General features: G+C 44.7%; 1 protein-coding gene across 1 annotated transcript; it reads left to right on the forward strand.

The window, feature by feature from the left end:
* Window positions 1-233: 233 nt before the first annotated feature.
* RPL7L1 (ribosomal protein L7 like 1) lies at window positions 234-7736 on the forward strand. The gene is made up of 7 exons (XM_077815174.1): window positions 234-314; window positions 677-785; window positions 3249-3412; window positions 3612-3749; window positions 4010-4119; window positions 4906-5118; window positions 5666-7736. Exons 1-6 carry the CDS (start codon window positions 256-258, stop codon window positions 5112-5114), a joined length of 789 nt encoding a protein of 262 aa, XP_077671300.1. The 5' UTR covers window positions 234-255; the 3' UTR covers window positions 5115-5118; window positions 5666-7736.
* Window positions 7737-15209: the final 7473 nt, after the last annotated feature.

Genomic DNA, 15209 nt, shown 5'->3' on the forward strand with positions numbered 1-15209 from the left:
CAGCCTCAGCCGGGGCCCAGCGCCGCTCCAGCTGTATGTGGAGCCCCAGCACGAGGCGGACGGTGGAACGCGCCCTCCCCCTTCTTCGTCACCACTCCGCTCCCAAGCCCACGAGCACAGAGGTGGAAGTCCGAGCCCAACCATAGAGACAGCGTCTAGGGATAGAGAGGCTGCTGGCGGTGGTACCCGGACGCATGCGCAGTGATGGCAGCTCCTCTGCGTGTGCGGCGCGGGGCTCGTTGGCAAAGTAGCCGCATGCGCACTGGTGGCGTCACTCCAGACTCAGGCGGAGAAGGAAATATGGCGGAGCCGGAGTGAGTGGTTAATTTGCGAGCTGGGGCTGGCGGGGAGGATTCGTTTCCATCGGCGGGGAGGGCGGCCCCTGGGATCGGGAGGCCCCGGGGCGCTACCGAGAAGCGGCCGGTGGGGGGGAGGGGGTCCGTTCGCCGTTGGGGCGGCGGGAGGGGACGCACGTGCGCGCGGCGTGGTGGGTTCCCGCGGGCGGGAGCGGGGCGGGCGGTCCCGGATCTGCCCGGCGCTGAGCGCGGGCCGAGCTCGCGGGCCAGGCCCGGCGCAGCGGGGCGGGGGCCGGGAAGAAGCGCTGGTAGCCGGACTCTCCTGCCCGGGCCGGGGCTGATGCGTGACGAGTGTCGCTTGCCGTGTCCTCTTGCGTTAGACCCAAAAGGAAGATCCCCCTGGTGCCGGAGAACTTGCTGAAGAAGAGGAAGGCGTATCAGGCCCTCAAGGCCACCCAGGCAAAGCAGGCGCTGTTGGACAAGAGGAAGGTACGGGCCCTGCGTCTGCGGACACCCTGCGCTCTCCCCGCGACAGGCCGGCGAGAGCAGCGGCTCCTTTTCTCGTGTCTCGCAGCTTGTCCCTAAGGCGGAGGCTGCGAAAGCACATGCTGCAGGCGGGCCCCCAGGCGAGGCTTTTGTGGGATCTTGCCTAGGGAAAGGGCTCTGTGCGTTTGTGTAGTTCAGTAGAGAGAGTGTGTGTGTGGGGGTGGGGTGTTAGATGTGGGAAGAGGCACAGTTTCTAACGCACAGGCTATGGGATTGCTGTAAGGCAGTTGGGGATGGCTGTTGTAATTGCTATATGTATCCGTGGTCTGGGGATTTTAATTTGTGATTTACCTAATTGTAGTAACAAGCTGACTTGCCAACCCAAACCTGTCTACCCTGGATAAAGAAGTGTTGCAGCACATATGTTTGGTTCCACATTGTGGTTTATGGACTAGTTAGTTGTAGTCTGTAGAGAGCTCACAGGTTGCACAGAAGCCCCACCCCTCAAAGGGACTTAGGCACCTCCCTTTGACCCAGATTTAAGAGCCTATCTCTGGTCAGGATTCACAATCATGACCCCTCTCCTGGAGTTTCATGCCCAAGCAATCATTTTTCAAGAAAAAATAGAGGAGGAAGTGATGCTATCTTTCTCTTCCCCATCCCCATGTCCAGTAGTTAGAGCACTTGCCCAGGATGTGGGAAATTCAGGATCAGTCCCTCAATCTGCCTGATTCAGATCTCTCACCTTCGAGGTGAGTGGCATAATCTTCAGCTAGTGGGTTTTCTAGAGTGGCTATCTCAGGGCATGGCTACACTGGAAACCTCAAAGCGCTGTCGTGGGAGCGCTCCTGTGGCAGTGCTTTGAAGTGTGAGTGTGGTCGCGCATGAGCACTGGGAGATCCACATCCACAAGGGGATGAGCACTGGGAGATCCACCTCCACAAGGGGATTGGCTCAGAGCACTGGGAGCACAGCTCCCAGCGCTTGGAGCCTGTTTAGACTAGCGCTTTAAAGCACTCTGACTTGCTGCACTCAGGGGGGTGATTTTTCACACCCCTGAGCCAGCAAGTTAGAGCGCTATAAAATGTAAATGTAGCCAAGCCCTCAGTCTCTCCTGTTGAAGTTGTTGTTACTTTGTATGAAATAATTATTCATTGGGACAGAGAATGTTTGATTGATTAGAGCAGTGGTTTTCAAACTTTTTTTCTTGTGACCCAGTTGGAGAAAATTGTTGATGCCCGCAACCCAAAGGAGCTCAGGGCTGGGGAAGAGGGTTGGGGCGTGGGCTTACCTTGAGTGGCTCCTGGTCAGCAGTGCAGCAGGGGTATTAAGGCAGGCTTCCTGCCTGTCTTGGCACCGTGGGCTGCGCTGCGCCCCGGAAGCGGCCAGCAGCAGGTCCGGCTCCTAGGCAGAGGTGTGCAAGCAGCTCTGCGTGGCTCTCACCTGCAGGCACGACCCCTCCCCAGCGCCAATGGGAGTGTGGAGCCAGTGCTCGGGGAAGGGGCAGCGTGCACATCCCCATGTCTACCCCGCCTAGGAGCCAGACCTGCTCTGGCTGCTTCTGGGGTGCAGCACCGTGTCAGAACAGGTAGGAACTAGCCTGCCTTAGCCGGTCAGCACCGCCAGTGGGACTTTTAACGGCCCCATTGGCGGTGCTGACTGAAGAGCTGCTGTGATTCAATGCCTTCCATTCTGCGACCCAGTACTGGGTCACGACCCGCAGTTTGAAAACCCCTGGATTAGAGCTCTCACTTGTGAGGGGGCATGCTCCATAGCAGGGATTTGAACCTAGGTCTGCCACACTTCATATGAGTGTCCTGACCACAGGGCTCAAGGTCATCGGGGACCACCACATCTTCTATCTCCATTTTTGGTGTGTAGTCTGTCCCCCAAAATCAAAACCAAGCATTTTGGACATTTCCAGTATGTGTCTGTTTTTTCTTTTGACTGAAATAACTTGCCAAATCAGCACAAATTTGTGAAATGTTTTGGTCAATCCAAATATACATTTTTCAATGGAAAAAAGTTTTTGGCTGAAACATTTTGCCTAGATTTAGTCATTGCACTCATATGTGGCTTAAATTGGGGTATCTAGATTATTGCTGACCTATGGCTTTGTCTTGCAGTATATTTAGCTGTGGAGCCTTGCTTTGGGCTGCACAGGGAGGGCTCCATTTAGTTTCTCACTCTGTTCAGGTATATGTTCTGCACTTCTCCACATACGTTTTCCTAATTTGCTCAGGTAAAAGCTTCAGGTTCATGAGCTAGTGCCTCGTGAGTTGAAGCTAATGACTGAGGTCTGTACTGTGCCACACAGCACCGCAAGATTGTTTCTTGAGTTTGGCCTCATGCGCTTCAGAATTTTTTGACATCAGGCCCTAAATCTCATTTTCTTCCTCTGACCACATGTACCTTTCATATACACCTTCTGAGAGAGATGATCATCTCTCATCTTTCTGTATTTAGCACCAGAAGGGGAAGCAGATACAATTCAAACGTATTGAGACGTTTGTTCGAGATTCACGACGCAAACACAGAGATGAGGTCCGGCTGAAGCGCATGGAACAGAAGCCTGGCCAAATGGTGCTACCTCAGGGACACAAGCTGGCCTTTGTTGTGCGGATTGCAGAGTAAGGAACTTCTTCTTTTGTACCATCTCCATCCTTTTGCTAGTTTCCTTTGTACTTGCCTAGGCTCATTTCCTGATCTACACTTGCTGCAGTGAAAAGGAAAAGGCGGGGGTTATCAAGATGTAGCATCCTACAAGTGATCATGGGGTGATGCCTGGGTGGGAGAAGTACACTTACCACTGTGGTGTCTGTAATTCAGGATTAAAGGAGTGAGTCAAAGGGTGCAGAGAGGGATACAGATGCTGCGGTTGAGGAAGATTTTCAGTGGCACATTCATTAAACTGACTCCAGCCTCACTGAAGATGCTGCGCACTGTGGAGCCCTATGTAGCATGGGGGTGAGTACTCCTCTGATTTTTATAATACAGTGGTAAACTAAATATTCATTGTGGCTTTTTTACGTAGTTATTTTCCTCTTGGTTAGTTAGCTCTTTCAATTCCGTTCACAACTTGGTGTCTTGATATCTAAAAATGTGCTTCAAATACTAGCACTCTTTATTCTGTGACATGACAGTGAGGTAGGAGATCCCCTTGGTTAACTCTGTGCTGCACTGTTAATACCTCCCGCAGTAACAACCAGGTTTTTGATTTTGTACAGACATCCCAATCTGAAATCTGTACGAGAGCTCATCCTGAAACGAGGTCAAGCAAAGATCAACAAGAAGAGGGTCCCTTTGACAGACAACACTCTGATAGAGGAGCATCTAGGTGAGGAAGAAGACCTTAAGGCAGTGAACTGAGGGAAGGGGGGACCAGTGTTCCCTCTAATTTTTCCCACCCATGTGCAGAATGAATTTTGTTATGTGCACCAATATGGAGGTGATGTGTGACACATGACCTTCATATTGGTGTACATAACAAAATTCATGTGGTGGGGTGGGGCCGATGGGTTCAGAGTGTGGGAGGGGGCTCAGGGCTGGGGAAGAGGGTTGGGTGTGAGGGCTCTGGCTGGGGGTGCGGGCTCTGGGGTGGGGCAAGGGATGAGGAGCTCAGGGCTAGGGCAGAGGGTTGGGGTGTAGGGGTGTGAGGGCTCTGACTGAAGGTGTGGGCTCTGGGGTGGGGCTGGGGATGAAGGGTTTGGGGTGCAGGAGAGTGCTCTGGGGCTACGGCAGGGAGAGAAGACTCCCCTCAGTACTCTCTCTCCCTGCAGCAGCTCTGGGGCTGCAAGATAGGTGCCCCTTCCTCGGCCCCAGCAGGTCCGGGCTGCCCCAGCTGCGGTAGGTTGGGGGCCCAGGGAGGGGTGCCCCTCCCCCAGCTGGTCCCCAGCCGTGGCAGGTTCATTGAGCTCCTGCGCGGTGCTAAATAGGTTGCTGTGCAGCTTACAGGAAACTTACGTGGGGTCTGTAACTTAAATGGTTTGTGATATATGGGGAGACTGCGACTCATAGAGAGAAGATGGAAATGTGAGGGTTGTCTGCTGAGGTGCAGAAGGATTTTATAGTTGTGCATCTCCTTATTTATTTTATTTATTTATTTATGCCCTTCCTCCCCCAGGAAAGTTTAATGTAATTTGCCTGGAAGATCTTATTCATGAAATTTATTCAGCTGGGCAGCATTTCACAGAAATCACTAACTTCTTATGGCCATTTCATCTCTCTGTTGCTCGCCATGCTGCACGTAACAAAGTGGGTTTCCTCAAGGAGATAGGTGAACCTGGGTACCGAGACGAGGGAATCAACAAGCTCATACGTCAGCTGAACTAGTCAGGTGAGGAGTGGTTATTTCCTTCATGTACCATGCTGTTGATTGCTGTGGGTTCTGCAAATTATTCATACCATCTATTTCTTAAAAATATCCTGTACTGGCTTCAGACTTGACTGTTGATTGTACAGAAATGACTGTCAGAGCAGTGGGAAATTGGAGATCTTGGAGTGAAAAGCTAGCAGCTTGTCAATCTGGAGATATTTAGATTGCAAGCAACGCACTTACAACTCTTCATAGAATATCAGGGTTTGAAGGGACCTCGGGAGGTCATCAAGTCCAACCCCCTGCTCAAAGCAGGACCAATCCCCAACTAAATCATCCTAGCCAGGGCTTTGTCAAGCCTGACCTTAAAAATCTCCTAAAGAAGGAGATTCCTCTTTGGGTACCCTATAAATAAGACAGCACTGGATTGATATTTCTTAGATTTGCCACTGTATTTTCTTTTAGACATCAGCAGTCTCACTGAACTCTTCCTTAGAAGCCAGACACTTTTTGTACTTATCACGTTCTTAACAAAGCTGATATATCTCTTTTCCTCCTTGTCCTCTAGGGTCCATATGAGGATTTTAGGTTTTTGTCTCCTGCTCCATGCTGTACGTTTATTCTTGCAGACTGTTCGATCTGAGCAATGTGACATTACATCTCCTGTCTACTAACTACTTCTGCCTTCAAGGAGAAGTCACGCATGAGGGAGATGGATTTAGTACTGTTCCTTCTCTGGGAAGAAGTCACATTGCTATCAAATGTGAGCAAGAAGTGACTTGAACTTCCAGGGAGCAGAGCATCCCTGTACATCTGATGAAACAGACATCACTAAACCAAATTTTTACTATTGTTGGTTTTACACCATCTTCCTTTCGAAGGATCTGTCCTTGGAACGAACTTGTACCTGCAAACAAGGGGTTTGGAAGATGGGGGTTCCCCCACCATTATTTAATCCTTCATTGTAGCTGACTGTGCCTGGGGATCTTGATTCAGCCCTCCCAAACAGAATCAGTTTGTCTGTAGTGATGCTGCACTTTCGTCCAGCTACAAATTTCCCTTAGTATCACAGTTGCCTGGTAAGATGTTTATCCTTCCTGATGCACAGTTAAGGCTGAGGAGTGTATTTTAAATACATCCCTTAGTCACTGTTCCTGGGCAAGCTGCTAGCAGTAAACAAACTAATAGATGTTCTAGAATTTCTGAAGTATCCAGACTATGTTTAGCCCACTGCAAAAGTGGTGATCCTCTGCTGCTATATCATAGGATGCCTTTTAGATTCTCATAAATCAGCCTTTTCAGGGACTCCCATTTCCCTTAAAGGAAAACTTATTTGACCTTTACCTCATTGATTAAAGCTGTAAAGAAGTCCTTTCTTACTCAGTGACTTTCAAATAAATTGTTATCAAACTCTGCTGTAGATTGAGGTTAGGGTATGTGTAATAAATCAAATAGGAGAGAGGAATTCAGGAGAGTAGTTTTCTTTGGTAAAACCGAGCTGCTGTCTGTACTGAACATGAGAATTGAGTATCCCTAAACCTAACTAGTAGTGGCAGAAGAAATTGGAAAGCAGTGCTCTGATTGCAGTATGAAACTAAGTGGGATTACACTCATTGGGGAGGAGTACCTATGCTGATTTGCAGTCATTTGCAAAGGAAGTGCTTCTGAGCATGGCTTGCTGCTGCAATTGCCAATCTGACCCATTTGGAAGGGGAGCGAATGGTGCTCTTAGAGTGTGTGAAAAGAGGAAGGAAGAGACCACTGCACTTCAGTAAAAATGACTTTTTCACATAACTTGGGGAACAAATGTTAGGGCATAGATAGATTTGTCATAGGCTGAAAACAAAGTGATATTGGTAGTACATCTGTTTTCAATTCCTCTCAAAGTGGATGTGTTCATTTTTTCTCCATCTAATAGAAAACGATTCTTGTGCAGGTCTTATTGAAGATTTGTATTGGACAGTAAGTGTCACTCAACTCTTGGATTTGACTTAAGTCTTGCAAGATCTTAGGGAACAGCATGGGTTAGCGTACACTAGACTCAGAATAAGGAGAATTGTGTTTTCTCCCATCTCTGACTGACTTTGTGGTCTTGGGTAAATTGGTTCCTCTCCGTGCTTCAGTTTCCCAATCTGTAAAATGAGAGCAATTATATCTGAGATCTATGGATAAAAACACTGGAATATTGCTATGGATGCATAAGAACAAGTGAAGAAATTTTTTACCTTTTTTACGGTATGCTTTACTCCTGTAATGCAAATTTCCTCTACTTGAAGTCTTAAAGGTGACCTGTAAAGCTCTTGAATTTTTCTGTTACTGTCATATAGCATGTAACTCCTTTTTTTTAAAGACAAACTACTTTCTGTCTTATTCCTTCTTCCACACATGACATAGGCCTTAGCCACTTGTAACTTCATTTTCTGTTGAATAGTTCCATCAGAAACCTCATGGATGTGTTAAATTAGTAAGCTATAATGTTAACTGCTTTAAACATGTCCACATGGAGAATTTGCACAGGTTTAACTTAAATTAGTTTTTAAACTGATGCAAATCCCTGGGTGGATGTTCTTTCACATTGGGTGGTCTATCAGTTTAGGATAAAACAAAATAAACCTGGTTTAAATCAAAATAAGTGTTCATACAGCCTTTTTGCACTGATTTATCTACATTGGTTTAAAAATATATCAGTTAAAGCATTGCAGCTTTCTAGTGTAGACATGCCCTTAGTCTCAGGCTTTTTGGCTCCCACCCTTGGGTCGAAGGCAGTAATGTATTAAAGAGTGAGACAGGGCAATGGTTTTTGCATCTGAGTATGCAAAGAGCAATGATGGAAAGCAGGGAGCTGAGCCTAAGAACCTCTGTTTTGGGATTCCCTAGGGCAAATATTGAAGCTACTTTATTTTTAAATCATGAAAGCGGGGTGTTTGACAAATATCAAGCAGAAGTGGATCTTCCTAAACCATGGGTATTGTGAACAAATGCAGATAACCTCTTAAAGGTGATCGGGATTCTCCTTGGACTATAAGGTTTTCAGTAAAATTCTTAGTCTAGAGCAGTGAATACTTATACCACACACATAGAGAACGCCAACAGAGACACCAAGCGATAATCTGATTTTTTAGATCATATGTAATTAACAAAATATCTAACCCAGCATTCAGATTTTACTCTATTTCAATACAGCTTGATCCTTCATATTCTCAGCCACAGGTCAACCAATGGGACTCTGATTCAATCAGTGGGTCACCGCAGATTAACATCATATGTTCTTTAGGGTGCAGTGTATACACAAAGTCAGATCCAATCACAGCATAAATGTACTGATGAATTCAAAACCTAAACTTCATGCAAACAGGTATGCCAAAGCCTTATAAAAGAGAAAGAGGTTCCCCAAGTCAGAATTGTTTTAGTGGTAACTATTGAAGTGGTCTCATTCTGTAGACAAATTAATTAGATATCAGTAGACAGAGTATCTACTAACTTCCAAACCAGGCTGGCAGTAGTTGGAAGACCCATAACAAAGTATCAGGCTAAAATAAAACATCTTGAGCATAAATTCTCAATCTGGCTAATTTCCTAGTAGAAAAATGTTTTCATTTACGTGTATATATTGAAACATGACTGGATTCGTAGTGACTCAGTCACTTTATGTGAAGGAGAAAGAGAACCATCGTGAAAAAGAACTGCCGCAGCATCTAAAGAATGCAAAGAGCAATTGTCAGCTGAGATAAGCTGAGCAAATTGAGTTTGGGTGTGCATGTGTGTGGGGTTGGACCCTTATTTTTTGTCTCAAGTGATAGAGCTTCTTTGCCTACAAACTGTGGGGTCCAGGTTTGAATCTTCCTGCAGTTACAGGGCACAGGAGATACATTCCTCAAGCATGACCAGCAGCTGCCAGAACCAACATGGATGAAAAGGATGTTGTCCATACTTGGTCAGACCAATGGCCCATCTAGCCCAATATCCTGTCTTCCAACAGTGCCAGCACAAGATGCTTCAGAGGGAATGAATGGAGCATGGCAATTATCAAGTGATCCATCCCCTGTCATCCACTCCCAGCGTCTAGCAGTCAAAGGTTTAGGGACATCCAGAGCTCAAGGTCGCATCCCTGACCATCTTGGCTAATAGCCATCGATGGGGGGCCCATCCTCCATGAATTTATCTAATTCTTTTTTAAACCCAGCTATATTTTTAGGCATCACAATATCCCCTGGCAATGAGTTCCACAGGTTGGTTGTGTGTTGTGTGAAGAAGTACTTCCTTGTTTGTTTTTAAACCTGCTGCCTATTAATTTCATTGGGTGAGCCCTGGTTCTTGTGTTATGTGAAGAGGTAAATAACACTGCCTTATTTACTTTCTCCACACCATTCATGATTTTATAGGTCTCTTATCATATCCCCCATAGTTATCTCTAAGATGAATAGTCCCAGTCTTTTTAATCTCACCTCATATGGAAGTTGTTCCATACCCCTAATCATTTTGTTGCCCTTCTCTATACTTTTCCCAATTCAAATACATTTTTTTGAGAGGGGGTGACCAGAAATGCACACAGTATTCAAGGTGTGGATGTACTATGGCTTTATATAAAGTGGCCTTTATTTTTTGTCTTCTCTATCCCTTTCATAATGGTTTCTAATGTTCTGTTAGCTGTTGTGACTGCTGCTGCAACTGAGCAGATGTTTTCAGAGAACTATCTGCAATGACTCCAGGATCTTTCTTGAGTAGTAACAGCTAATTTATTTTATATGCATCATTTAACATGCATAGTTTTTGTTTTCCAGTGTGCTTTACTTTGCACTTATCAACATAGAATTCCATCAGCCATTTTGTTGCCCACTCACCAAGTTTTGTGAGAGCCCTTTGTAAATCTTTGCCGTCAACTTTTGTCTTAACTATCTTGAGTAATTTCGTATTGTAGGCAAATGTGGTCACCTCACTGTTCACCCCCTTTCCCAGAACATTTATGAATATGTTGAACAGCACTAGTCCAGTACAGATACTTAGGGGACCCTGCTATTTACCTCTCTCCATTGTGAAAACTATTTATTTATTCCTCCCCTTTTTCCTATCTTTTAATTAGATGAGATTAATCCATGAAAAGACCTTCCTTCTTATCCCATGACTGCTGACTTTTTTTAAGAGCCTTTGGTGTGGGGCCTTGTCAAAGGCTTTCTGAAAGTCTGAGTACACTGTCATCTGGATCACCCATGTCCACATTCTTGTTGACACCCTAAAAGAATTCTAATAAACTGGCAAGGCACAATTTCCCTTTACAAAAGCTGTCAACTCTTCCCTGATGTATCATGTTCATCCATGTGTCTGATAATTCTATTCTTTACTATAGTTTCAACCAGTTTACCTGGTACTGAAGTTAGGCTTACTGGCCTGTAATTGTCAGGATTGCTTCTGGAGTCTTTTTTAAAAATGGTGTCACCTTAGCTATTTTCCACTCCTCTAGTACAGAGGGTATTTAAGCAGTAGGTTACATGCCACAGATGATAGTTCTTCAGTTTCACTTTTGAGTTCCTTCAGAACTCTTGGGTGAATACCATCTGGTTCCAGTGACTTATTACTGTCTTATCAATTTGTTCCAAAACCTCTGATATTGACACATCAGACTACGACAGTTCCTCAGATTTGTCACCCAAAAAGGATGTTTCAGGTATATCAATCTTCACTGCAGAGGATGTGAGGGAGACTGATGCAAAGTATTCATTTAGCTTCTCCACAATGATCTTTTCTTCCTTGAGTGATCCTTTAGCATAAGGGTAGGCAAATTATGGTCTGCGGGCCATTTTAAGCCAGTCTGCGAGCTCCCACTGGGGCGCCGGGTCGGGGGCTGCATCATACGGCTCATACGGCTCCAGCCAGGGCGCCGGGTCGGGGGCTGCACCCCGGGGCTCCTGGAAGCAGCCACATGGCACCACTCTGGCACTAGCAGGGTCGGGGGCCACTCCAAGCTTAAGAGCCAGAGAAGGGACATGCCACTGCTGGGAGCCGCTTGAGGTAAACGCCGCTGAGAGCCTGAGCCCCTCCCCATGCCCCAACTCCCTGGCCCCTTCCCACTCTCCAACCCCTCAATCTCAGCCCGGAGCACCCTCCTGAAACCCAAAACTCTCATCGCCAGCCCCACCCCAGAGCCTGCACCCCTAGCTGGAACCTGGACCACTTCCCCACCCCCAGCCCTGATCCCCCTCCCGCCCTCTGAACCCCTCAGTCCCGGCCCAGAGCACCCTCCTACACCCCAAACTCCTCATCCCCAGCCCAGAGTCCGAACCCCCAACCAGAGCTCACACCTCCTCCCTCACCCCAACCCCAATTTTGTGAGCATTCATGGCCCACCATACAATTTCTATTTCTCGATGTGGCCCTCGGGCCAAAAAGTTTGCCCACCACTGCTTTAGCACCTCAAGCTCCAGTGGTCGTTTGTCAGACTTCCTTATTCTGATGTACTTAACTTTTTTTTGCTGTTAGCTTTTGTGTCTCTTGCTAATTGTTTTTCAAATTCTTTTTTTGGCATGCCTAATTATATTTTTGCCTTGATTTGCCATTATTTATGCTCCTGTGTCTTTTCCTCAGTAGGATTTGGCTTCTGATTTTCAAAGGATATCTTTTCCCCCTTTTACTCTTTAGCCATGGTGTCATTTTTTTGGTCCTCTTACTGTTTTGTTTTTATTATTTTTTATTATTATTTATTTTGGGTATACGTTTATTTTGAAGTGCTATTATGGTGTTTTCAAGTAGTTTCCATGCAGCTTGCAGGCATTTCACTCTTGTGACTTTTCCTTTTAATTTCCATTTAACTGGCCGCCTCATTTTTGTGTAGTTCCCATTGTTGATGTTAAATGCTACTATGGTGGGTTTCTTTAATATTCTCTCCCTCCCTCCCGCCCAAGGATTAAATTTACTTACGTTATGGTTGCTATTACTGAGCTATAATCACCTAGGATAGCCAGGTGTCCAATTCTTGACCAGAAAGTTCTGTTAGTAGTACTGACTGGACACCCAAAGTTTGGTTACTGGAGGCAGGGAGGTGTCTGGTCCTCAGCTGCACCAGCCCCCACTCAGCTAGCGTCTCCTACCTGTATCCGGGGGGGCTACAGCTCCTGACTGTGCAGGCAAGTCATGACCTGGGCTGAAAGAGGGGTTGCAGGAAGAAGCAGCGAGAGACATGATGGGGGGGGGGGGGGGGAAGAAGGGCGAGGAGCAAATGCCGGGGGCAGGGCCTCAGGGGAAGAGGTTGGGTGAGGAGGTTCTGGCACCCCTGCTGGAGTGTCCAATTTTTAAATACTACAAAGTCGGCAACCCCTATCATCTCTTGGACCAGATTCTGTGAACCATTTAAGACTAAATCAAGAATTGCCCCTCCTTTTGTGAATTCCAGGACTACCTGTTCCAAGAAGCTGTCGTTAATGGTGTTGAAGTTCTATCTGTGTATCCCATCCTGGTTTTCTAGTTTTGTAGGCTCTGTAATCTTCCTGAGTATTCCACAGTCGCCATCACCATCCTGATCAGGTAGTCGATAGTATACTCCTACTGTTACTCTTATTATTCAAACATGGAATTTCTTTCCATAGAGATTCTGTGCTACAGTTTGATTCACTTAAGATGTTTTCTGTGACTCTATGCTTTTTTTCACTTCTAGTGCCACACCCCCATCAGTACAACTTACTCAGTCTTTCCTATATATTTTGTACATTGGTATTACAGTATCCCATTGATTATCATCATTTCAAGTTGCTGTAATGTCTATTATTATATCAGTTTCCTCATTAGTACCAGGCACTCTCGTTCACCCTTCTTAGTATTTAGATTTCTAGCTTCTGCAAGCACTTGTAAATTATTGCATTTATATGAACAATATCCCTTGGAAAAATTCAATTTTCCACAGCACTGTTTCCCCATGACCTTTTTTGAAAAATTACTTAAGTGGTGATACATGAAGAAACAATGCCCAAATGATTTTAAATAGGAATTACCAGTGGACGGATCGGGGACAGTTTGTTTGTTCTAATGTTCTGTCTCAAAGTGGCTGTCACTAGATGCCCCAGAAATCACCCATTGATTAACCTTTTCTAGCTGCTCTTTCTGTCCAGCTCCCAGTAAGTGTTAAACGTACCTCCTGAAGTATGAGTAAGTATATTCCTAATTTTCTGTATTCCTACAATAATTTTTGTCATCATATACCATGTAATTCTTTTTCTAAATTCTAAACTTTTGGCATCAATAATACCTTGTGGTAATAAGTTCTACAAGATAATTATTCTCTCCTGTAAAGAAAGTTTCATTTTATCAGTTGTTTTGTGTTGTCTTTTAATTTGTGGATATCTCCTTGTATTATGAAAGAGGCTAAACAGGAATGCCCTCTATACCTTCTCTATGTCCATCATTATCTGCATACCTCTATTATGGTCTCTCTCTAACCTAAACAGTCCGAGTCTTTCAATCTCTCCCCTCTGGAAATCTTTCCATGACTGATAATCTTTTTTGCTCGTTAGAACTCTATTTAAGATATAATTCAGCACTTAAAAGTCCACAGTTAACATTTTCTGAAGAGGCAGAAATTTTGAATATCTACATGAAATAGCTGATAAGTGAATAATATAAAACTGGAAAAGCAAAAACTGTTTACCCATTGCAGCCACCCAGATTTCCTCGGGAATTCCCTTCTGTTAAACTTTACAGTTTTGATGACCTCTAGTGGAAAATAAACAAGGTACAGTAGCAGTGCTGTGTGGTTTTTGTTTTTTTTTCCCCCCATGTAGTAATAAAACTACATACAAGGAATATAAAAGAACCCTATTTTAATGCAGTAGGGTTACAAACACAAAGCCAAAAGGCAGGGAAAGCAAGGATTTGCTGCATCATCCCTAACTCAGCCACACAGCACATGGAACCAACATGAGGTTTTAAGAGGCTTGTTTAGAGAGAGATACCAGCAGAAATTTAAGTAGTGTAATCTTACAATGAAAGTAGTGTTTTCACTGCTTGGGATATTTAAAGCTAGGACTACACAGAATAGAAAATGTAGTATGTGTAACACAAAAAATACTAAGGAATAGCACGGCTCTGTATGGGGAGGGGTTAATAGGTAACCTGATAGGTTTTTTCCATCTCTAACTTCTAGTAATATTATAAAAATCAGTTTTTGTTTGACAAAAGTCCCAAAACTTCACCAGAAAAATATTTAAAATTTTTCTCAATGCCAGAGCTCAGAATCACCTCAACTGTGTGCATACCTTGTTTTCATTTCATATTTCTAGTTATACTTAGCAGAACCATTTTAAACCTGAGCTGGCCTTCTGAATGTTGTTTCAACAGCAGTATAAGAGTGATTGATTAAAATTTGGATTAATACTAAATTTTGAGTTATTCCTTTCAGCAGAATTTTATAAAATATACACTGGCAGTGAGCATTTGCTGTCAGATACAGTGAACCAGGCAAAGGCGGTTTCAGCTGTACTTACATTGAACCAAATTGGCTTATCAGTGTGCTGAGGCCTATTGGTTATAGACAATGAAAGATTAAATAAAAGAGGCAAGGACCTTTTCTGTTGTAACTAGGAACAGATAATTACTCAGGTCCAGATTTTTAAAGGTATTTAAGTGCCTAAAGATGCCCACAGGCTTTTGAAACTCCCACCTGATGCCTGACTGGCTTTAGGTACCCAAGTACCTTTAAAAACTTGGCCCAGGGCATTGATAGCCAAGTCAGTGTGATATGTCAAGATGCTCCAAATTGGACCTGCAGTCTACATTACCATAAGCACTACTGAAGAAAATGCTTTGCTAAAAACCCTTACCTTTTTCAAGATTCTTCATTATTTTTAGTACTTATGTGCATAGTATGGTGGTGCAGAAATGCTGGAAAAAGAAAAGCCCATGACTGTATAGGCAGAAGCACACTTGTATACCCGTGCACACAAAACCCACCTATATTAGAATGTTAAGGTTACAAAGTCACATACTCAAAAGCTAAGAAATGCCAGAATTAAGATTGCGTGTGCCTTCATTTGGGTCCTATATATGCATGCATCTGAAAATCTTTAATTACATGATCACAAACTTTTTTTCTACAGGATCTCTCCCTCATTCTCTGTTAAATTGCCACC

Source organism: Eretmochelys imbricata, chromosome 4 (assembly GCF_965152235.1).
Source record: "Eretmochelys imbricata isolate rEreImb1 chromosome 4, rEreImb1.hap1, whole genome shotgun sequence".
Lineage (NCBI taxonomy): Eukaryota > Metazoa > Chordata > Testudines > Cheloniidae > Eretmochelys > Eretmochelys imbricata.